We start from the raw sequence: 25,888 nt of genomic DNA on the forward strand, positions 1-25,888 counted from the left end.
TCCCTTTGTAGTTATTCCCTGACTGTTCCAGGTAACCACTCATCTCTTTTGGTGGGGGTGGGTACTGTGGATTGAACTCAGGATGATTTACCACTGAGCTACAATACCCAGCCCCTTTTATTTTTATTCTTGATTTTGAGACAGGGTTTCACTAAGTTGCTGAACCTGGCCTCAAATTTGCAATCCTCCTGCCTGGGTCTCCCATGCTGGGATTACAGCATGAGCCAGAACACCTGGCGAGATCTGATTTTTATACAGCCGCAGATGATTATTATTATTTTTAAAAAACAGCTTTATTGGGATATATACATTAATTGACTCTTGAAGTGTTTTTTTCTGGGTATTTTTTTGAAGTTTTTTCCCCCTTCTCTAGCTTCTTTATTATATAAGATTTCACATGTGTATAAAACATGAATAGTTAAAATGATTCCTTTGGTTCTTTTAAAAGAATATAGATTTTATTAGTGTTCCAGAGTTTGGTAAATAGTAGGCTTGGGATGGGCTCCTAAAGATCTTTGATTCTGATTGTCTGTTTTTCAATAAAATAAAAAACATTTTTCCCTAGTTTTATTGTTCTTTGTAAAATATATACGAAATATTTCTGCGGGAACAGTTTGAGATTTTCATAAACCTTGTTCATGGATTTAGATCAGACACTGAATTAAGACAGCTATGTTCCTTGCTTTCATGGACGTTCTGGTGTTTTGTGTTTTTATTTCTGAAATTGTTTTTATTTATTGGCAGTTTATTTTTGAATAGGTAATATAATCACTTGGTTCAAAATGCAAAAGATTAAAAAGGGATAAAATCATATTACTTTCCTGCTTCTAGCTTCACATCGCACAGTTTCCTACTTTTAAGCAATCTATGGTAACAGTTTCTTCTAAAGGTTTTGTTTCCTTTTTTTGATGGGAGGGGCATATGAAAATAAAAATGCATGTCCTTCCTAGCCCTACCCTTGGTAGCATATGACAGATTCTTTCTTTTTTTTTAAATATGTATTTTTTAGTTTTAGGTGGACACAATATCTTTTATGTGGTGCTGAGGATTGAATCCAGTGTCTCATGCATGCTAGGCGAGCGTGCTACCACTTGAGCCACATCCCCAGCACCTGATGTAGATTCTTTCTTACCTAATTTTTTCCCATTACTCCATCTTGAATTACTTCATATCAGCATATAAAGAACATTCTTATTTTATACAGCTACATAAATTCATTTTATGGTGTTTCACTCCATTTGTAATGCTGCTATAACAAAGTTCCTCAGGGCAGGTAGTTTTTTTAAAATTTTTTTTTGTAGTTGACATAGTGCCTTTTTTTTTTTTTTTTAAAGAGAGGTGAGAGAGAGAGAGAGGGAGAGAGAGAGAATTTTTGATATTTATTTTTTAGCTTTCGGCAGACACAACATCTTTGTTTGTATGTGGTGCTGAGGATCGAACTCGGGCCGCACGCATGCCAGGCGAGCACGCTACCGCTTGAGCCACATCCCCAGCCCCCATGGGCAGGTAGTTTATAAAGGACAAAAATGCATTTCTTAAAGTTCTGGAAAGTGGAAAGTTTAAGAATGAACATGGGCAGGTTCAGTTACCTGCTAGTGGCCAAGTCTGTTTCCCCTGGAGGAGACAAATGCTGAGTACTCTCGTGGCAGATGAGGTAGGAAGGGGGAATAAATCCTGGTTTCTCTTCTATAAGGTTATTGATCCATGAATTCTATCAAATTGGTGATTAATTTTCAACATGAATTTTGGGGACATATACTCAGACCATAGCATATGGATAGCATATGATTTGTTTGACATGTCCTCCTTTTGAGAGACTTTCATTTATAGTATTGTGCTATTACAAATCATGACATAATGGGTAGCTTGGGGACAGTAGAAATAGAGGCATGGTGATAAAAAGCTTAGGTTATGGAGTCAGACCTGGATTTAGATGTCATCTCTAAAGCTCACCTGAACCTAGGGCAAATAACAGACTTCTGTTTCCTAGCATAAAGTGGGATTCATAAGGTTATTTTGAGAATTAAATGAGTTTATATGTGGAAAAATCCTTAGACTGATGACTGACATATAACAAGCACTCAGATATTAGATACTGTAAAAATATATCAGATTGTGTTGCATTTGATTTTTGACTTTTCTATCGCTACAGTAAATTAAGAACTGTTTTATATCCTTTTTGTATCCTCAGGCCTAGCAGGTACTTAATAAACAGTTATGATTTAAAGGTATGTAGTATATACCTTTAAAGAAAAGAAACATTTTAAGATTGAAATGTATTCATTTGTGCTTTGAATTTTTATGTCATAGCAGGTGAATTGTGAGCAGAATTGAAGGAAATTGGAATAAAGTGATTTGTGTGAAACTTGAAAGTTATCCTTGAAAGTTAGACCAGAGTCACTAGTTTCTTGTGTAGTACTAAAAAAATGTTTGTTTACTTAAAATTTCAGTTGGTACATTGCATAGCAGCAATGTTGTGCATTAGCACAACTAAAAGTTGTGCTAATGTTTCTTCACATGAGTGACATTTCATATCTTTATATATTATACAAATTGTTTTCAGATTATAATATAGTTCTTTTCTTTTTGAGGATGATTTTATTAGGTACTGTCAATCAGTTTTAAAGAACACTAAATATTTTGAGTGAGATTATTATTTGTGAAAGAGGAGGCAAAGCCGGGAATGGTGGAGCATGCCTATAATCCCAGCGGCTTGGGAGGCTGAGGTAGGAGGATCTCAAGTTCAAAGCCAGCAACTTAATGAGGCCCTAAGCAGTTCTGCAAGACCCTGTCTCTAAATAAAATATAAAAAAGGGCTGCAGATGTGGCTCAGTGGTTAAGTACCCCTGAGTTAAATCCTTAGTACCCTCACCTCCACCCCTGAAAAAAAGAAGAGGCAAAAATCTTTGTAGCAGTCTTACTTTTGTGCTGTTTATAATATTTAAAAAAATAACCAGGGTACCACCTCATTTGTTACATGTAGCATTCTGGGATGTAAATTGATCAGTACAAGAAGAAAATTCTTCAGTAACTAATATACTCTCAAACATCAACATTTTAAACCATTTTTAAGAGTAATTCAGAAAGCTTAATGAATACTTCCATGATTAATTACAAAACATTTCACCAGGAAGGGGAAAATTCCCTGAAATTCTTTTAATCATTTAAGGTTAATTTGTATTTTTTCTTAATGACATATATTTTTTCACGGTTGTTATTAGTGGTATATTAGTGGTTAGTGGTTCTAAACCCTAATTGGGCATTTGAAACATAAACATCCTTGGAGGCTCATTAATTTACTAGGTGGGAGGCATGGCCCAGAAATTTGCATCTAAAATGCTAAAGTTTTATAGGTAATTCTGGTGAACAGCCAGGATTGAGAACCTCTGTGTATATTATATTCCAAGGTAATATATGTAAATGTATTCTGTAAACTCTTTTAATGTTTATTTAAAGATATTCAATTGATATTTAATATAGTTTTGATGTATCAAGATATATGCAGACTTAAAAAATGTGTATATGATATTACAGTGTTATAATTTGTTTAGTAATTTTTTCTGGGCACTTCATAGTATTAGTATTTCAGAATAATAAATAGCATTTTTTTAAATGTATATTTTAGTTGTAGTTGGACACAATAACTTTATTTATTTATTTTTATGTGGTGCTGAGGTTTGAACCCATGGTCTTGCACGTGCTAAGCGACGCTCTACCACTGAGCCACAAACCCAGTCCAATAAATAGCATTTTTAAAAGTGTCTTTAACAAACCTCGTTATCCTTTTCTAGTTATTTTTTTTAATTTTATTTTTTTATTAGCTACACCAGTTATTTTTTTTAAGCTTGTTTTAATTTACGTATTATATTATATATAAACTGATTAATTTCCGTGCTTTCAGTAGAATACACTGAACTTTTAAAAACCATTATTAGGAATATTTGATTTTCTGCTGTTACTTATGATATGGGGTTATTAAATAATACAATATGAGTTTTGTTTTAAACCATATGTAGTTTTTCAACTGTTGTAAATGTACCTGCCTTCCTCTCAAAGTTTGCTGTTTAAAAAGTCTTGTTTTAGTTGCTCCTTTTTTTTTTTTTTTAATTTAGGTTCAGCCTTTCTAATAATTGTTGAGCTATTTTGTCATCTGGTTCCCAGCTTTTTATTCTGTATAATCGGTGTGCTTGGTGAAAAGGAAATAAATCTAAGTAGGAATAGTTACTATTCTATGGATGTATAAAATGATGTGTATGTAATTCAAAGGACTATCAAACGAATGTAGGTCATTGTTTGTAATTTGCAAAAACTGTAGATAAAGGACAACTTGTATGCAGCTTTCTCATTTTTAGGGAATGACAAATTGAATACTCTACAGTATACTGTATACTGTATAGAATTAGTCAGTCTTGTATTGGGGTATTTGTATTAGAATAAAAAGTTGGACTGATGTAGGACCATTAGGTGTTACTTGGGAGAGATGATTCACCTGTGAGCCAGCAAGATAACTAGAATGAGTTAGCTGGCTTGTAGCACCCTTCCGCTTAACACTTAGATTTGTGTTAGAGCATGGTGTTGTGCTCTTAGATAATTACCAAGTTATAGTCCCTTCCTTTTTGATGTTTTGAAATAATTTTTAGACTTGCTGAAAAGTTACAGCCTCTATCTTATGAAAGTTAAATATTTGGTTTAAATAAAGGAAATGCAGAAATAATTCCACAAACCTACTTTCATGGCATATGCTAGTATATCTCATATAACTGGTCTATGAGATAAATGCACTATCTGCATTAGTACTGGCCAGGATTAAGGGAAATGTCAAGGGGATAGGCATTTTATGCTTGATAGGAGCATCTTTTTTTCTTTTTTTAAAATTTTTCTTAAGTTGGTACATTGTAATTATACATAATGATGGGATTTGTGTCACATATTCATACCTGCATACCATATAACAATATAATTTGGTCAATATCGTTTCCTAGTATTTTCCTTTCCTTCCTTCCCCTCCTGCTAGTCCCTTTCCTCTCCTCTACTGATCTTTAATTTTCATGTGATCCACCCTTTCCCCCCAACCTTTCTTTTCTCTTTTTCTTTTCTTGATTCCACATATAAGAGAAAACATATGAACCATGACTTTCTGAATTTGGCTTGTTTCCTTTAACATAATGTTCTTCAGTTCCATTCATTTTCCTGCAAATGACATAATTTCATTCTTTTTCATGGCACAGTAAAACTCCATTGTGTATAATTACCACAATTTCTTTGTCCATTTATTCATTGTGGACACCTAGGCTGGTTCCATAGTTTGGCTATTGTGAATTGTGCTGCTGTAAACAAGGGTATGCATGCATCACTATAGTATGCTGACTTTAATAATAAGAGCGTCTTTTATTTGAATGTGTGTTGGAAGTTTTTTAGTAGACTTGGGAGGTTATACTGCTTTTTAATCGAAGGTTGGGTATTCTAAGTATAGTTGGTCACTTGGATTCTATTTAACAAATTAGAATGTAATGAAGATAAACACAGGACTTTCTTTCCTGTAGATTCCTCATTGATCTTATTACTTCCAATCTCTTCCTACTTTAATTAATAAATCTTTAAAGATTATTATGCCTACAACTATACTTTTATAAAATAAACAGGTTTTGCAGAACTTTAAATATTAATTTTTCTTATTTATAGTATGGACTTCTAGGGTTATTGTTTAAAAAAAAAAATACTGTTTCTTGGGCTATAACACCAAGATTTTGATTCCCTACTTTAGGCTGAGGCCCAGGTATGTGTTTTTATCAAAAGCTTCTCAGATAACTTCTGATTACAACCAAGTTTGGGAATTATTTACAAGATAACAGTCCAGCTGCTATCATCTATTGCACAACCCCTATAACAACTATAATTTATTTATCATTTTTTGTACTTTATACGAAATGTCAAACTCTTTATATTAGTTATTTCATGTATGCCCTACAGTAATCTGATAGGAATATCATTCTGGTATAAGACTCAGAAAGGTTGTATAATTTACCCACTAGAACACATCTCTCAGTTTCAGCAGATACTGAACTTCAGATTTCTGCCTCATATTGTCTCATATTTTCTTTGAAATGTTTATCGAGTCATTTTAGGACCTTCTTGATTTGGCCTTCTCCTAACTCAGATTGAATAATATTTAGTATTGCCTCTGCTTATGATGTTCTTAAGGTCCCATTATCCATTAATTGAAGGCCCCCTCATAATTACCCATTCTGGAAAATTTTCTCCAACTATATGAATCCTTCATTTACTTTGAACTCCCATAACACTGCTCTTTTAACAGGTAACAGCATAGGTGCACTATTAATTTTTATGTATTGTCAGTTATGTTTATGCTTAATGTTGTAGATGTTGTTGGGGTTGTATTGCAGAATTCTGACAAATGGCATGCCCTTTTGAGCTCCCATAGTCTCTAGCTTCAATACATGTAGTACTGACCTTGGATAGAATCTTCTTTTTATAATGAAATATAAGTTGAAGACCTACATTATTGGTAAAATTAAAATTTGCTATAGTGAGATAATCAAATTATTTTGTACTTCAGTAACTTAACAAAGCACTTTTCAAATCTTGTAGCTTAAATTTACAAACACAAAAACATTTATCATAGTTTATTAAGAATTTAAATAATATAATTTTGTTTGCTACACAGTTTTTTTTTGGGGGGGTACTGGGGATTGAACTCAGGGGTGCTTAACCACTGAGCCACATCCTTAGCCCTATTTTGTATTGTATTTAGAGACATGGTCTCACTGAGTTGTTTAGTGCCTCACTTTTGCTGAGGCTGGCTTTGAATTCCAGACCCTCCTACCTAAGCCTTCCAAGCCTCTGGGATTACAGGCTTGTACCACCGAGCCCAGTGCTACATAATTTTTTAAAAAGCATTTTCCTAGTAGCTGTTTCAGTGTGTGAGGGCTGCAGTAACAGTAGTAAAAATTGTGTGGCTTTAACAACACATTTATTTTCTCTTGATTCTGGAGGTTGGAAATCCAAGGTCAACATGCCTGTTGGTTGTTTTTTAATCTCTGATTTCTTTTTCTTTTCTTACATAGGAGTCTTATTAGATTAGGACCCCACCCTACGTCCTCATTTGACTTTAATCACTTCCTAACAGGCCTTGTCTCTAAATACTATAGAGTCACAGTAGGGTTAGGGCTGTAACAGAAATTTTAAGGGAACAATGTTCTAGTTCATACCATTTCAATTTTTTTGAATGGCATTATATTAATATAGAAAAGTTGTAGAAAATTTTGAAAGTACAGGGAACCACTAATATTTCACTTATATTTATATTTATTAGGTAGGTAATGCTAGGATGACTATCGAACATTTTATGAGCCATAGGATTTGAAATTCTGACAAAAAATAATTTTGATGTCTTTAAAAAGCTTGGAGGAATATATATATATATAAGGTAGTAAAAATAACTTGAATTCTCTTATGAAATTGGTAGGTTTTGTTCAGAATGCTACAATAAAATAAAGAATGCATATATATCATGTGAGGGCATAGAGTACAATAGTGACTGATTAAAATGGAATAAAGTTAATTTTGAGTATTGCTGGCTGATGATTGGCTCACAGCGGCCCCAGCAACATCTAGCTGATTGGCTCCTCGGCCCCAGCAACATCTAGCTGATTGGCTCCTCTGCGGTGATGCTCATTGGACTGTTTCCCTGCCCTTTCAGACCACGGAGCTGCTCACTGGGGGACTTTTTTGGCTCCGCCCATGAGACCCAGCCAATCGGCCTCAAGAGGAGGATTGTGGGAGGTGGAGAGAAGCTTGGGTGGGAGAGAGAGGCTTGGGGAAAGCCGGTGGTGGCAGTTGAGGCTCTGAGGGTTTTTCCTGAGAGACTATTTTGTTTGTCGTGTGTGGTTCTAAAAATAAAGTTAGTTTCTTTTGACAAGTGGCTCCTGATTGTGCCCAGCCAGACTGCGGCAGAGTATATTGTTGATATTTGAGTATGTCTTCTGTTATTTTCATGAGATCTCAGGATTGCAAATGCATTAAGTCATTTAGTTTGGTCATGCACACAGTACTTTAATTCCTCTGCAGTATAACTGCTAAATAGTTGTCTAACCCCAAACTGTCCAATAAGGTAGTTATGAGCATGTAGGGCTATTGATCACTTTAGATTATGCTAGCTTGAACTGAGTTGTGGATCATAGTTAGGATCCATATATTCCCATATAAATTATCTCGTGTTATAGTAATTGTATGTTGAAATAATACTTTGGATTTACTGAGTTAAAGAAAATATATTATTATAAATTAATTTTAACCTGCTTCCTTTTGCTTTTCTAATGAAACTAATAAAATATTTTAAATTATGTATGTGGCTTGCATTATATTTCTAATGGACAGAGCTGGTCTAACCTATTTTAGAAATTCAGTACCTTCTGAGGAAGCAGATTTTATTTTTGAAATTTCATTTTCATTTTCTGAAACTTTATTGCTCCTATTTTTAGATGGAGCCGAATGTTTGTATTCAAAGGTTCTCATTTGCCTCCTGAAACCAAAAAAGTCTAACCTCCCTATTTAATCATTTTAAGACAAATTGCAAGTCTTTCTGAGTCTTTTCATTTCCATTAATAATATTTATATGCAGAGGGTTATATCTCTCTAATTGTTGTTATACCCTTCTAAACTTTATTTTGCACATATTCTTGCTGACATCAGTAACTGTATATCTGTGATCTTAAAATTACAAATCTGTTGTTGAGATCTTGTTGGAATTATCTCCTATAAATGGTTGAGATCTTGTTGGCATTATCTCCTATAATTTTTTACTTGACAGTCATATGAACTTGTCAGAAGTAAAAATAAAGAACATCAGACTTACCCTGTTGAAAAGTAGACCCATAGTGATTTTTAATGTATATTACGTTAGTTTTTTTCTATGTGATTTTTTTAAAAATGGAAAATTAAAAAAAAATTTCAGATTTCTTAATAATTTTAACTTGGAAAATGGAGAATTATAGAAAACTGAATTACCTCTAAACTCAGCAAAATAACAGTGTTAAAATTTGGGGAGTATTCTCTTTCAGTGCTTTTATTTTATAGACTTTTTAAAAAGCTGTAATAAGATGGCTCATGATTTCATTTTTCGTAGGGAAATAATACTTGGGCTATGTTATATGGTAGATATATGTTTATCCTTTTAATAAATTGCAAAACTATTTTTTGATGTACTTGTAACATTTTACATCACTATCAGCAGTGTGTGAGAATTCTACTAGCTCTATATACTCACCAACCCTTGGAATGACCCTTAATTTTAGTTGTTGTAGTAGATCTGTAGAGGTAACTCATTGTAGTTTTAAATTGTATTTTCTTGGTGACTAATAATGTTGAGGATCTTCTTTGCGTATTTGCTGTCCATATATCATCTTTGGTGGTCTATGGAAATCTTTGGTCCATTTTTAAATTGGGCTGTTCATCTTACTGAGTTGTAAGAGTTCTTTGTATATTTTAGATGCTATTTTGTTGAAATGTGCAAATACTTAATTTCTCATTATTAATATTTTTACTTTCTAATTTTAGCATCTGTCAATAATTCTTGCCTGTGGCAGTTGTTACTTTGTTATTTGTCTTAATAGTTTCTGTTTATATCATGCTACATTTTAAGGGGATTATATTGTAAGGAAGAACTTTTATTCATTAATTCATCAATTATTAATATTAGTATGGACCCATGGATAGTAATTGATTGCTCTTTCACATTGGCTCTCATATCTTTTTAATGTGACCCTGTCATTTTTTGAGTTCTTCCTTATTTTCTGGCTTATCTTGATTTTTTTCCTGATTAAGGCTTGGAATCAACCATTGCCTAAGGTTCCTTTTGTTTGAGAATAGTATTTATATACTAAATCTGGGCATTAGAAGCATCCCTATTGGAGTATCATGCTTCTACTATTTTGAGCAGACAAAGGTAGGGAACACATGCATTTATGTACATAAACACACATTTTTTTAATTTTTGGTGGTGCTGGGGATTGAACCCAGGCTTTGTGCTTGCCTCACATGCACAACTGAGCTATATCCCCAGCCTCATAACCACATTTTTATTTCTGTATATGTATACAGTTATGAACCATAAATTCATAACTGGTATACAGATTCCCATCTAACATTTTAGGGTTCACGCTAGTATTTGTTTTTCTTATTTGTAACTCCTTTGTCTTTTAGAAGTTGCAGTACTTCATGTGTACAAGGCAAGTGTTCTACCGCTGAGCTACAACTCCAGCCCCTTACCTAAATATTTATAAAATTGTTATACAGCTGGGTGCAGTGGCATATGCTAATCCCAGAAGTTTGGGAGGCAGAGGCAAGGGGATCTGAAGTTCAAACCCAGCCACAGCAATTTAGCGAGACCCTGTCTCAAAATTAAAAAGAAAAAGGATGTTATACACAGATAAAACTTCAGAACTGCTCTAATACACGTTTACTTATTAAGTATAGTGTTTGTGTATACTTCTTTTTGTTTCTAGCCTTATACCATTATAGTCAAAATACTGTTTTCTGAAGTTACTTATCTTTTCCTTAACTCCATTCAGTGTCTTTATGTTCTTAATCTGAAATACAGTTTCACTTGTTATTTTTTGTATTCCATTTTGGGTTCTTCTCAAATCCTGGTTGATTTTGATTATTTCGTTGTTATTGTTGGGATATATGAAACATGGTGTTAATAGTCACCTCTTTATAATGAGTGTACTCAGAAGTATACTTCCCTCTTTTTTTTTTTCCCCTGTTCTCATTTCCCTTTTCTTTCTACCACTTTGCAGTCTGTCTGTAGAGGTAACCAGCTGTATAAGTTTCTGGCTTTTTCGTCCTGTCTTTTTGGATAAATGAGAAGATAATGTGTGAGAAAGGGGACATTTACCTGAGAGGTAGCAGCATATTATACAATACATTCTTGTTTTTATACCACCTATATTGAGATATAATTTATATACCTTAAAACCCCTTTTATGTGTACTGTTCTGTGTTTTAGTATATTAAGGGTGTGCAACCATTGCCATTATCTGCTTTTAGACATTTTCATCACCAAAAAAGAACTCTGTACTCATTAGTAATCAGTCACTGGACCCTCTCCTTCTCAGATCCTGGCAACTACTAATCTACTTTTTGTTTCTATGGATTTGTCTATCCTGGACATTTAATATAAATGTGGTCTTTTGTGAGTGGCTTCTTTCACTTAACAATGTTTTTTAAAAAAAGATATTTTGTTTTCATTGTAGTTGGACACAATACCTTTACTTTATTTTTATATGGTGCTGAGAATTGAACCCAGCGCCCTGCACATGCTAGGTAAGCGCTCTACTGCTGAGCCATAACCCCAGCCATAACATAAGCCATGTATAATGTTTTAATGTTATCCATACCTTAGGAGTACTTTATTCTATATTATTGTTGGTATTATTCCACCGTATAGATAATACTTACATTTCGTTTATCCATTCATCAGTTGGTTATAGGCATTGGAGTTTTATTTATTTATTTATTTTTGCTATTATGAAAAATGCTGCTGTGGACATTTAAATAAGTTTTTATGTGGACATATTTCCAATTCTCTTGGATATGTATACCTTAGAATAGAATTTCCCAATTCTAGGGTAACTCCATTTCAATTTTCTGAGGAACTGCAAACTATTTCCTAATTACCACCAGTTTATGGGAATTTTAATTTCTCTACATTCTTGTTCATACTTGTGATTGTCTCTTAAATTTTACTTATCTTTGTAGGTATGAGGTGGTTATCATTGTGATTTTAATTTGCATTTCCCTAACAGCTAATGATGTTTGACATATATGTTTATCTTTGTAGGAATATCTGTTAAAATTTCTTGCTCAAGTTTTAATCGTGTTATTTGTCTTTTATTAAGTTGTAGGAATCCCTTATGTTCTGGATATAAATTTGTTATTAGATGGTTTGCAAATATTTTCTTTAATTTTCAGTTTTCATTTACTTGGTGGTGGTATGTGAAGCACTAATGTTTTTAGTTTTGATGAAATCCAGTTTATCTGTTTTTAAAAAAAATTGCTTGTGCTTTTGATGTTCATGTTTAAGAAACTTCATCCAAGATCATGAAGATTTACTCTTTGTTTTCTTCTAAGAGTTTAATAGTTTTATATCTTATATTTAAGTCTTTGGTCCATTTTGATTGTTATATGTGATGTGATCTAGGAAATCTTTTTATGTAGATATTCATGCCTTTTGATAGGCACAGTGTTGAATTTATAGATCAATTTCCTGTTTATAAGATCATGTCATTTGCAATTAGAGATAATTTTACTCCTTATATTTACAATTTAGATACCTTCTTTTTATCTTGCCAAATGCCTTTTCTTGAACCTCCACAAAGTGTTGATTAGCAATGACATGAGTGGACAACTATGTCTTGTTCTTGATTTTAGAGTGAAAGCATTCAATCTTTTACCATTAAGTATAATATTGTGGGTTTTCTTAGATGCCTTATGAGTTTGAGGAAGTTCCCTTCTGTGCCTCATTTGTTAAGTGTGTTTATTTTGAAAGAGTATTGAATTTTTGTCAAATATATTTTCTTTTTCTACAAAGATGGTCATATGGTTGTTGTGTGTATTTACTTAATTTAGTGTGTTACATTGATTAATTCTTAGATGTAAATCCAGCATATTTATTCTGGGATAAATCCCACTCTGGTCATGGTGTAATTTCTTCCATATTGCTAGAATCTGTGGCTAGTATTTTCATGATGGTTTTGGGGTCTATATAAAGAGCACTGGTTTGTTGTTTCCATTTGTGCATTTGGTTTTGGTATCAGTATAAAATTGGTCTCATAAAAGAAATTGAGAATTGTTTCCTCCTCTTGTGTTTTTTGGAGTAGTTTGTGAAGGATTGGACAATCTTTAAACATTTGGTAAAATATACCAGTGAAGACATCTGGGCTTGGGTTTGTCTTTGTGGGCAGATTTATGCTTTTGTTTAATTTTTTGTTTTGGTTATCTCTGTGTGTGCACACATGCATGTGAGAGAATTTTTGATTCTAATTTAATCATTTATTTGTCATAGGACAGTTCCGATTTTCTGAATTACTTTTGTTTTTGCAGTGCTAGGGTTGGAACCCAGGGCCTCTCACATGGTAGACAAATGTGCTAACACAGAGCTACATCCCCAACCCTTTTGTTGATAGACAGCTTGAGTCAGTTTTGGTAGTTTGTGACTTTCTAGGAATTTTTATATTTCTTCTAGGTTATCTAATTTGTTGGCATATAGTTGTTCATAGGTTCCTTTGAAATATTAAAAAATTTTTTTTTCTAAGAGGGTAGTGCTTTTTCCTTTGTTATTAAATAATTTGAGTGTTACTTTTTTTTTTTTTTTTTCGTCAGTCTTGCTAAATTTGTCAGATCTGTTGATGTTTTCAATGAACCAAATTAGAGTTTTGTTGACCGCCCCCCCCCCCCATTGTTTTCATGCATTTCTTTTATTTCGCATCAAACCTTTATCATGTTCTTATTTTTGTTTGTTTTGGGTTTAATTTGTTGTTTTTCTAGTTTCTTGAGAAGAAACAACTGCACATGGTCAGTTCCTTCTGACTTGCTTTTTTCAGGGTTCTCTTTGTCTTTGCTTTCTTTTTTGACAGTTTGAGGTTTGGGTCTCATTTTATCCTGTTTGGCATTTACTGATCTTTTAATGTGGAGACTAATTTTTTTCCTAACAAATTTGGGAAGTTTTCTGCCATTGTTCTTCAATACTTTCTCTCCCTTCCTCCCCCTCTCTTCCTCTCTTCTCTTTTTCTCTCCTACTCTAGGAATTCCCATTATACACATATTGGCATGATTGGTTTTGTTCTGTGGATTTCTATGGCTCTTGTCCACTTTTCATATTTAACTTAGATTGGTTAATGTTATTTGATCAATTTTCAGTTTTGCTGAGTTTTTTCTTCTGCCACATCTAGTCTTTTGAGCCTAATGAAAAGAGGAAGCCAACTCCACATCATTTTTAATAAGTGTAAAATGTATTTTATCAGTAAATAAATATTAAAGTGATGGCTCAAGCACAACTAAGAAGACGAGACTTAAACTTATGAAAGACTTTACACATAGGTGCTAAAAATATTCTGGAATGTCAGTTTGGAGCAGAAAGGAAAACTGAAATGTCAGATATCATCTTTAACAAACAGAAGAAAGCAGGAGTGTAGTAACTGACAAACTTAAGAAGCAGGGGGAGGAAATATACTACTATTAAACAGTTTTTTTTAGAAAGCTAAATTCTAGCTGTCCAATAGAAACATAAGGTGAACCACACATATTAACAGTTTATACAGTTATATAGTCTAGTAGACACATTAAGAAAGTAAAGGTAAAAAGGTGAAATTAAATAATAAAAACTTTAATATTTTATGTTACCAAATGCAATCCATAATTCTATCATTTTAACATTCAGTCAATATAAAAAGTTAAAGACTTTATTATTCTGCATTCTTTTTATTTGTAGTAAACCTCTATAATCTGATGTACATATTAAAAACTTTAGAACACCTCATTTGATGGGGGTAGGAAAGACAGTGGAATGAGATGGATATCATTACCTTAAGTACATTTTTTTTTAAAGAGGGAGAGAGAGAGAATTTTTTTTTAATATTTATTTTTTAGTTTTCTGCGGACACAACATCTTTGTTTGTATGTGGTGCTGAGGATCAAAACCGGGCCGCACGCATGCCAGGCGAGCGTGCTACTGCTTGAGCCACATCCTCAGCCCCTTAAGTACATTTTTGAAGACATGAATGGTGTGACTCTACTTTGTGTACAACCAGAGATATGAAAAATTGTGGTCTATATGTGTAATATGAATTGTAATGCATTCTGCTGTCATATATAACAAATTAGAATAAAAAATAAAAGAGAAATTAGAATTAAAAAATCATTTGGAACTGGTCACATTTCAAGCCAGGTGCAGTGACTCATATCTGTAATCCCAATGATTTGGGAAACAGGAAAAAGGATTGTAAATTCAAGGCCAGCCTAGGCAATTTAGTGAGAGTGTGTCAAAAATAAGAAAAACGTGGACATAGCTCAAGTGGTTATCGTGCTTAGTTCTCAAACTGCTTCCCTCCAAAAGAGAGAGAGAGAGTGTGTGTGTGTGTGTGTGTGTGTGTGTGTGTGTGTGTGTGTGTATATGTGTATAACTAGTCACATTTCAAGTGCACAACAGGCCCATAATATAAGTGGCCAACATAATCAGCACAGATAGAGAACATTTTCATCATTGCCAAAAGATCTGTTTTGAGAGAATAAATTGAAATGAATAGAAGGACCCAGTACTGGCTGAGAATGTAGAAATGTAAGGTACTCGGTTACATGATTGTCAGAATTTAAATGACTTACTTGAGGAGCAGTTTGGTTTTGTGGACCAAAAGCTTAAATCTTCATTCCCTTTAACTCAGCAAATTCCAGTTCTACAAATTTATAATCTTGAGAATATGTAAGATTTAAATAGCAGCATATTTTTAAAAAAAGCCCTGTTAATAAAAGTGAAACATTATAAAACAAGTTCCTTGAACAAGTGAAATAAAAAACATTATGGTATGTCCATATATCAAATGCCATGCAGATATAAAAGCACGGGTTTAGAAGAATAGACATGGACAGATAAGGGCATACTGAATAGAAGAACCATTTTCAGACATTTGGCAGAGTGACAGTCAAAGAAATTAGATCTCAGAAAATTCTCTCCACCACTAAAATCAATGAGAAAATAGGCAAGAATGGTCAAAATTAACTTTCTTAGAACTCCTGAAATTAACCAAAAGCTTGTAACAATTCAAGGAATATTTGGAAAACAAAGCTGAATTTTCAGGAGAAAAAATTTTATTTTTTTGTAAAACAGTGTGTCATATGTGCATCTACATATATATTTAATTTTAAAATCCAAAGGTGGAAAGACCAAATGTTTATCATTGAATTTGAAAGTAATTGATATAATCCTTGGATCTGTATAACCTGATTTTTAAAAATCGTAATTACCAAGAGGTGAAATAGAATTCTAGCATATTAAGGAAATTTGGGTTGTATGTTATTATTTCTAACCACTTTGATTTTTTATTGGAATCTTGTTTTGTGAAGATTGGGGGAGTTGAAGGTTGATGAAAATCCTTCCAGGATAATTTTTATTTTTCCTGAGATTTTGGTCTTTATTAGGCTTGCATTCTTTTACAATTCCCCTTGCTTAATTTTTTTTTATTGTTGTTACCAAAAAGCATGTTGAGCAAATTTCAAAATATGTTGTGATTTTCTACTCTGATGGAAAGATTTGTTAGAGCAAATATAATACCATACCTTTAAATATAATGATGGGATTTTAGGTATCAAATTTTAGTGACTTTATTCTGTGTAACAAGAACATGGCAAAAGAACATGAAGAATTCTTGAAAAGTTTCAGTTATATAAGCATCTTTTTCTTTAAGTAGTTTTGATTTCTAGAAATAAGGTTAGATAAGTTAAACATTGATCTTATTCCACATTTTATTTAATTTCCAGCAAGCAGTGGCATTGTAGTTTTTTCTTCTTTCTTTCTTCCTCCCTCCCTCCCTCCCTTTCTTCCTTCCTTCAGGATTGAACCCAGGGCACCTAACCCCTGAGCCACATCTTGAGCAGCCTCCCCTGCTCCCCCTTTTAAAAATATTTAGAGACAGGGTCTCGCCGAGTTGCTTAACTCGCTAAGTTGCTAAGGCTGGCTTTGAGCTTGAGATCCTCCTATCTCAGCCTCCCAAGCCTCTGAGATTACAGGCATGCCCTACTGTGCCCAGCTCTAGGTTTTTTTTTTTTTAAATATAAATTTTCGCAGAAATAGAATATAACTAAAAACTATGAATATATTCATCTGGAAATAGTGATTAAGGTTTCTTTTTACAGAGCTGATGTTTAAAATCAAAGAATACTTTCAAGACCTTAAGGTTTTAGGTAGAAGCCTGGGTGAATATACATTTATTTATAATTCTCATAAATACCATGGTTATATCACTTACATCTATAAATAATGTTTCCTTATCCAGCAATTATATTTCCCAACTGGCACTGTGAACATTTTGTTTGTTCAGGAAAAGAATCAGTGGGTGGTTAAGTCTTCAGAATTACAAGCTGGTTATTTTAGAATTTGGGGTTAGGAAAGATTCTTATGAGATATGAAAAGTTTGTGCCTTAGTCAATCAATATTGTGAATAGTGTACTATCTAAATAGTATTTGGAGCCAGGTAGCTTTAGACTTTTATTTTTCTATTTGATGGGATACTTTTATGCAAATTCTGTGATAATTTATTTTACAGCAGTAGTCAAACCAATTTGTCTTTGATTTTTGAACACTTTTTTCAGAAGAAATGATTCTGAATATGCAGTCCTCCACCATTTTTGGTTATCAACTCTGTAAATGACACTTTGCTAGTACTATAGAGATGAATATGACAATTCTACCCATCTAGGATATCGGTCATATGAGGGAACCATAAGTGTTTCAAAATCATTTGATTTTTGAAATAACAAAATGTTTTAATAAGTAAGTGCAAAGAATTATCTACTGTAAACCAAACTAGTCACTCTTCTTACTGTGTAACAGTTACTGCATTTCTTAAAAGTTACTGGCAACTTTACTTTCAAATTTTAGAGTCATATTTCATTTGACTTCTTTTCTGTAGCATTCCACACAGTTGATTGACTAGTCCATCATTGAAATGGCTTTGGTTTTCCTCATACCTTCTCATTGTCTAATCTTTCACATCCTAACTATCAATATTTTAGGGTTATAGGGCTCTGAATTCCCTTCTTTTTTATCTATAATCTCTTTTTGGGAATTTAGTCCCTTCCCAGTCATAATCTGTATTTACAACACTAACTAGTCTTGGAATTTCTGGAGCCATGTATTTAAAGCTGCCTACTGGACATATCAAATAGATAATAGGCACCTCAAACAACCATTTCAAAGCTGTTTTTGATTTTGTGTTTCACCATTCAATCTTTTCTTCTACCATTACTCCTTTTTCCCCTAGGAGATGTCAGTAGCCATTGAGTTGTTCAAGCCAAAAATCTAGAAATTATCCTTCATCTCTTTTTCCTTCACTAATCACATCCAGTCCATCAGCAATATCCTCTTAACTTTATCTTCAAAATATTTTGAATCCTTAATCTGTCATTGTTTCCGTACCATTTTAGTTCACTATATCTTTCTTTTCTGGACTATTGCAGTAGCCTCTTTACTAGTTTCTTATTTCCACTCTTCACCTTGCAGGGAGAACTATCCTTAAAATACTAATCAGGTCACTTGCCTGTGGAAACCCTCCAGTGGCTTCCCATCTTACCTAAAATAATATTTAGACTTTCTGCTTTGGCTGAGTCCCACATGATCATACCCTGCCTACTTCCCTGACCTCATTTCCCATCACTCATGTCCTTGTCCATACCTTCCTTTGTTCCTTTATCTTCTTTTCTACCTCAGTTCATATACCCTTTTTTTGTTGTTGTTGTTCCTAGAAATACCAAGTTTATCTCTAATTTAGGGTCCACTTTTTACCTAGAATACTTTCCCCTCTTTTCTTAGTATGTACCAAAGACTATTCTGAAGCTAAAGCAATGAATAAGACACAGAGCCAGGCTCTTTAGATGTTTTTGTTATGTCTTTTGTCTGGTGGATTCTTTGAAGATGCAGACTAAAATACCATAATTTCTGAAGTTTTTCAACTCTCCCAGATGGCTTCTTTTTTGATACTGCAATTTATGTAATTCATTTAATCTCTGCCCTGATGGAGCTTACAATCTTGTTAGCAATGGGGTAGAGAAAACTAATAAACAGTATGATTAACATACATGTTAGATGGTGGTAAATTTAAGTACAAAGCAAGCAGCAAAGTACTAGGTGAGGAGTGGATTAAATAGGGTGGACAGGCACATCTATCTTTGAAGGTGACATTTGTGTAATGATAATCTCTTACAGAAAGAAAAAGCAATGAGTGTAAAAGTCATGAAGTTAAAGCATCCTAGTGTGTTTGAAAAGTGGTTAGACATTCACTGTGTCTGGAAGAAAAATTAGTAAGGCGAGTTGTAGGAAACTAGGCCAGGATAATAGCAAGGCTAGATCTTGAGGGCCGGGCTGCTTGTCAATTGGTGGTTCTTAGCTCTGGCTGTTCATGGGAACTATCTGAAGAGCTTTAAAAGTACTAATGGGTGAGTCCTACTCCTAGAAATTGATATAATTGATCTGGATGGAGTATAACCAGTGCATTGGTATTTTATCAAAACTCCCCAGATGATTTCTAAGATGCAGCTGAAGTTGAGAACCACTGTAGGTCTTTTGTTAGGGATTTGAATTTGACTTTTGAGGGAGAAGTCATTGGAGGGTTGTGTCATGGGGAAAAATAATTTTGTAATTAATTATGTTTCAAAGTAGATTTTCATTTACTAAATTGAATTAACTATAAAACTACAGTAATGCCTTAACTCTCTCAGATTGGTAGAAATAGGTTACAGATTTGTATTTGTGTAAATATGTACACTTTTCACAGCAAGTTTGTCCAGTGATTGTCTTTTCTTCTCTGTTTCATTAATTTTCACAGCTCACAGTTTATCCTATCTTGCCATATGTTGCTGCTTACCATCTTAACTTTCTTCCCTTTCCTGTATCTAGTCTACATTTCTTTTAACTCTGAATTTCACTTTAATAGAATTGAAATGTAGCATTGTATGAGAAGATTTTTAGTTAAAACATTTAGGTTTGTCTGATTTGGGCTGCTATTAATACAGTGACTGACCCAAAAAAAAAAAAAAAAACCCACAAGAAAAAATAAACTATGAAAATATTTATATTTTTTTTCCTTATTGAAAATTAAAAGCTTTCGCCTGTGTATCTTCCTGAAACTATACTTCTGTCATCTTTCAACCATTTCATGTGGAAGACTTAAGATGCAAGGCATAGTAATTGGCCTTTATAAAAACATAGGAGTCTTTTGTTCTATATTTCAGCAGGATAACTATTGAAAATGAATTTTAACTCACACTACAGGATAATAGCAAGGCTAGTGTGAATTTTAACTCACACTACTTGATGTCCCGTAAACACACAAAAAAAGACCAAAATGTATAGAGAAGTCTGTTCTCAATTTATTTGTGATTTACATCTATTTTGTTGAGTTACATGTAAGTAACTTTTATTTTTCTACCTTTTGTTGTGTTCCAATGGATTTGCCACTCCTGTTTGGATTGAATTGTCATTACAATTCTTGGAATTCCTCCTTTACTGTTCCCCTGTGAATTTGTTCTGTTTGGAATCTGGAACACTGGAATGATGGAAATGTGTTCTTTACAAAGTAGCTGTAAGTATACTACATAATTTATACAGAGACATTTTTTCATTCTAAGTTTACTTAAATTTAACTCACAGTTGGATGAAATGTATACTCAGGAAACCTTAAATTTAATACATATTTTAGCTGTACTTATAGTAAGCTTTCAAATATTGACTTTAAAATGCTATGTTAAGATGAGTTTCCTGATTATTAGCATTAAAATTAGCTTTTCAATTTAATCAACTGAGTTGGCTTATCAATACTTGGATTAAAAACTATGAGTGAAAAAAGATTATTGATAAAATATTTTGCTACATATGTGATTCTAGTGAAGAATGTAGATGACTTTGTTAAATACAAATGTGTTGAATTAATGCTTTGATCTCCTGAGTTTTTATTAAAGTACTGTTGTAAAAGTGGCCAAAACTTTTAAAGAAATATGTATCTCTAAGTAGTATTTGCCATTATATTGTCATAATGAATAAGACTTAACCTCCAAAGTGAAATTAGCCAGTAAGACTCTACTCCCTCAGATGGTCTAAACTATGGGCAGTGTTTCTTACCAATGGGCAAGTTATAACTCAGACTTATTTACTATACCAATTTAGAATTAGATTTTTAAAAGTTACTTATTAAATAATCATTGAGGTCATCGGAGAACAAAAAACTCATATAGCAAAGAAATTATGATGTACTTAAAAATCTGGATAAATTTGATTTCCTTGAAGATTGGCAAGATCATGTGAAACCTTGAAGTGGCATAATTGGACCTGGCATAATAGCTTGAAAGTTATTGTTTGTTGATTGACATTGATCATGAGAGCTTTCAAGAATTTATGAATAAATTGCTTTAAACTAAACTTTATTTCATTTCATGATTCAGAAAACAGATTTCAAGAGACTCATACCTGTGGTAATTAATCAGTGAGAATAAAGGTTATAGTTAAAAAATATTCATAACACATTTTTAGGGGATTTGAGTTTTTGTTAGTAAAAGTGCTTTTTTATTTTGTTTGGATTAGTTGGTTAGAATCTTCTTACTAATTTATCATCAATTGAAGTCTGCTCTGAGGGAGGTCTAATTTTTATGTCATTCCCTTGGGGTTTTTGTAATTAGCCATTATGTTATCAATCAATTTGAGCTCTGTTCATTTCATCCATTCTGCCATTAACTAATACTTTTTATTGGTATCAACCTAAAAAAAATGGATTTTCTATGAATAATATTTTGTATAATTTTAAAAGTAGATTAGTAAATAAAACTTGAAATGTCTGATAGGATACTGTTGTTGATACATGAATAACTTGCCTCTTTTTACCTTTCTCAGCAACCGAAGAACCTTGAAGGCTACGTGGGATTTGCCAATCTCCCAAATCAAGTTTATAGAAAATCAGTGAAGAGAGGGTTTGAATTCACACTTATGGTAGTAGGTAAGATATGATTTTGCACTAAAATGGAGTTTTGGTTTCAGTTAAAATATTGATTAGCTCTGAATAAATTTAAGACAATAATAAAAAAATAGCGCAAATAACTACAGTGAATGTATGTTATCGTTTATTTTTTATATGGTTACATTTTCAAATTTAACTTAGTGGTATAATGAGATTTATATATCTTATCTATTGGGAACCAAAAGTTGGAAATGATGGGCAGTAGAGGTGAAATAGAACCCAAAAGAGATTCTCTACAATTGATATTGCAAAAGAAAATAGTGTCTGGTGGTTACTTATTACTTTAGGATAAGTTTGTTCTGTGCTTTACCTACTATAATGAAGTCATGTCACATGAGCGTTTAACAGAAAAAAATATGTGCTCTAAATTCAGAGATCGGGTGAAGAAGCATAATCCAAATGATTATGCTTAGAATTATATCCATTTTGAGTATGAGCCCTTGAGTGAGTTAAATATTACCCTTCTTGTTCTCTAATTCAGTCTCATTTTTTTCTTTTGTGTTTTATGTCATGAATATCTTATTCTGTTTTATAGTCCATTTGAAGATTAAGGACTATTTTGACTGTAGTTTGGTAATATTATTACGTATAAAGAAACATATTCTGCATTTTACTATGAGTAAGATTAGTAATTTAAAGTGATGGTTTTATTCTTAAATGACTATTATTTTTACCTCATGTAGACTGACTTTAGAACCTTTCATGAGTATGATGCAATTTTATTGTACTTTTATTTATTTATTTTTAAAGCAGGTAAAAAGGAGAGTAGTGGATTAATTATCCTTGACAAATAAAATTGATTTAATATTGGCATGGGGGTAAAAAAGATGGTGGAATGAGAAGGATATCATTACCCTGAGTACATGTATGAAGACATGAATGGTATGAATATACTTTATATACAACCAGAGAAATGAAAAATTGTGCTCTGTGTGTATAATATAAATTTTAATGCATTCTGCTGTCATATATAATAAATTAGAATAAAAAATGATTTAATACTGAGCTTTTAAGGTAGTATTTATCAGGTTTTGTTAATCATGTTTTACCATGTAGTATTTTTATTTTGGTATTAAATTGAATTCATTGAATCAGCTATGAAATACTCCTTTATGGAGGGGAGAAAATATTTTACCTGTTTGTCAGTTTGTGGCTGTTTGGAAGTTGTACACATTGTGACAGTACATACATTTAAAACTTGGCTCAAAGTTGTAAATTTGTTGGTTAACTTGCCCCACTATGGTTTGGTAGAAATATAGTATACCTAGCTTGCAAATTCCTGCTGTGGAGCAGAGTTGGGTCTAGATATATGGATAAAATAAAGGAAAAGTGTGCCTTTTTTTCTGGAGGTTTATAGCATCATCATTATATATAAAGAAACATTGGGTCTTACCTTAGTAGCTGTAAATGATAAATTGTTATAGTTCTCTGATATAGGTCCATTAGGAGAATTATAACAATAGAAAAAAATTTTTTTTGATATTAGAATTTTAGTTTGAACAATAAGTTCTTGAACTTAGTAGAATAATGTGTGGTGATCAAGGCCAGATGTTTTAAAATTTGTCAATTTTTCAGATAAAAATTTGATAAGCTATTTTTTTCTTTCTTTTTGAAATTTAAGTCATCGTATATATTTAATTTTGTTCTTTAACAAAGCCATTATTACTATATTTCCTACTACTTTATTGACCTATGTAGGAAATCATTGAAAAGTATTATAAAATCTGATAAGTCTTTTGATCTTGCTTTTTTAGACTAAATATATAGTTTGTAAATATATCTTCTCTATAAGCTTTTATGATAAACCCTTCTGGGAAATTCAGCTTTTTTTTTTTTTTTTCCTCCTTCTTAAACCTCAACTGAGGATAAAGGAAAAGAGATATCAAAGTCCTTACATCCTTACTTCTGCACCTTGAACTTGTCTTTTTTTTTTTTTTTTTTTTAAGTATTGGAGATCAAACCCAGGGCCTTATGCATGCTAGGCAAGTGCCCTACTACTGAACTACATCCCCAGCTCTTGAGCATTGTTTACTTAGCTATGTTTATATAGACTTGTGTGCGGAGACTAAATCTTTTCATCTGTGTAGTAATTGTGCCTAATATATAGTCAGTCATCTTTTAAATGTCTCAGTATGTTGATCTGTTTTTCAGACTTAGACTGAGTTTTACAGCATTAATCATAGTAAGCCAAAAATTAACCTTTGTTTTAATATTCTTGACTTAAATAAAACTATAAGCAATTCCTTAGAAGTCCTCATTTTTGGGATCTAAATTCAGAACATTTCTGACTCTTAATAATTCTTAAGACTTAAACATTGATTATGTATATCTATGATGAACATCTATAACATTGATTATGTATATATCTCTATATGATAAGTCAAAATACATTCTACTGTTATGTATAACTAAAAAGAACAATAATTAAAAAGACTTAAACATTGGCACAAATTGAGAATCTATATCAGTGATTTCCATCTAAAACTCTTTGTACTTCGTTGTAAAGCCTTTGTGCAGTAATCTTGCCTCAGATAATATATCCTGAGTACTTACTTGAATACCTTTTTTTCCTATTTAAGAGGTATGGTGTGAGTTCCCATATTGTGAGTCTTAAAAGGAGCATATAATTGGCATGAGAAGATAAACTACACATAAAGAAAATAGGTGGCATTTCCAGAAAATGAAGATAAGTCAGTAGACTCATACAAAAATTGAAAATTTGTAGAAGTTTAAGAATACAGGAGAGTTTGCCCTGGTTACAGATTATTAATGCCTTATTGTAAGATTGGGGTAGAGGTTTTTTTTTTTTTTTTTTAATTTAATGTTTTTTTAGTTGTAGATGGACACAATACCTTTATTATTTGTTTTTATTTTTATGTGGTGCCGCGGATTGAACCAGTACCTCTCACATGCTAGGCAAGTGCTCTACCACTGAGCCACAACCCCAGCCCCTTAGGGCAGAGTTTTGAGAATAGAATTGAAGTTGAGATCAAGTGAGCATTCTAGTTTTGAAAATAGTAACCCAGCATAAAATTAATGTGGCATACAATGTTTATTATGGCTATTGATATACTCAATAAAATGATTTTATGAAGGAACCCAGTTTAGAGATGAAGAAACCAAAGTATTAGATTAGCCTTTTGTTGCATAACTAGCAGGTGACAGAAGCAAATTCATTTTGCTCCTTAGTTTGTTTTGTTCTTTTTTTTTTTTTTTTTTTTTTGAGATAGAATCTCACTAAATTGCCAGGCTGGCCTCAAACTTGTGATACCCTCCCCTACCCCATCAGACTCTTGAAGTAGCTGAGACAGTGGTGCCCAGTTTTGTTATGTTCTTAACCATGATTCAGAGGGTCATTTTGGAATACTGGTTCTAGTGCACAATTCAGTAGAGGGCAACCATAATGCTTTGAGCTCACATGAATTCAATTACACACTTTTGTTTCCCCTAAAAAAAACTGTGGGAAGGGGGAGAGAGAGAAGTGTGGGTATATGTGAGAGTGGGGTCATGATTTAAGAATGAAAACTGTAGAACCTTTTATGATGTCTTTTTTGATGTCTTTTATGATGTCTTTTTTGATGTCTGCCTAGAGTGTCTTGAAATGGGAGAGGAGATTTACTATCCCACTAGTCACTTTCATCTTCCACATACTTTCATAGTGTATGAGCATCACCTTATTGAATATTAATCTGATGACAGTATGCCACCCCTTTTTTTTGTGGTACTTGGGTTGAAGCTAGTGCCTCAGGCATGATAGGCAAATGTTCTACTACCGAACTACATCCAAAGGCTAATTATTAAATCCATTCACTGTGTAACTGCTCAGAGGAATAGTTACTTATTTTAGTGCAGGAAGAAAACAAGTTGCTAGATTATATTTCATTATGCTGTATGGGTGATAAGATTAATTTTCATTTCACATTGACTTTAGGATCTGACCCCTAAGTTGTGACGTTATCTTTGAATCTTTGTTTTTGTATGCTTCCTAATTAGATTTAACTATAATGCAGAATAAAATGTTAATTGTAAAAATCCTGATTTTACTATAATCCTTGAAGGAGGCAGAACTCAGAAAACTGTACATTGCTATGTCT

At 32.7% G+C, this 25,888-nt stretch overlaps 1 protein-coding gene across 4 annotated transcripts in view; it reads left to right on the forward strand.

The window, feature by feature from the left end:
• Nucleotides 1-25,888, forward strand: part of Septin7 (septin 7) — a 98,703-nt gene that overhangs the window by 5,509 nt on the left and 67,306 nt on the right. The window contains exons 1-3 of one of the 4 annotated variants that reach the window (XM_058584449.1): nt 20,163-20,369; nt 21,671-21,773; nt 22,545-22,676. The exons of 2 other annotated variants lie outside the window; for them this stretch is intronic. In XM_058584449.1, the coding sequence (XP_058440432.1) occupies nt 22,658-22,676 (19 nt within the window). In that variant the 5' untranslated portion in view covers nt 20,163-20,369; nt 21,671-21,773; nt 22,545-22,657. Of the gene's footprint in view, nt 1-20,162; nt 20,370-21,670; nt 21,774-22,544; nt 22,677-25,888 lie in introns of those variants that run through there. One more of the 4 variants, XM_046460604.2, reaches the window with a different exon arrangement.

The sequence above is a fragment of the Marmota monax genome, unplaced genomic scaffold (assembly GCF_021218885.2).
Source record: "Marmota monax isolate L192 unplaced genomic scaffold, Marmota_monax_Labrador192_F-V1.1 WCK01_AAM20220418_F8-fsc00107, whole genome shotgun sequence".
Taxonomy (NCBI): Eukaryota; Metazoa; Chordata; class Mammalia; order Rodentia; family Sciuridae; genus Marmota; species Marmota monax.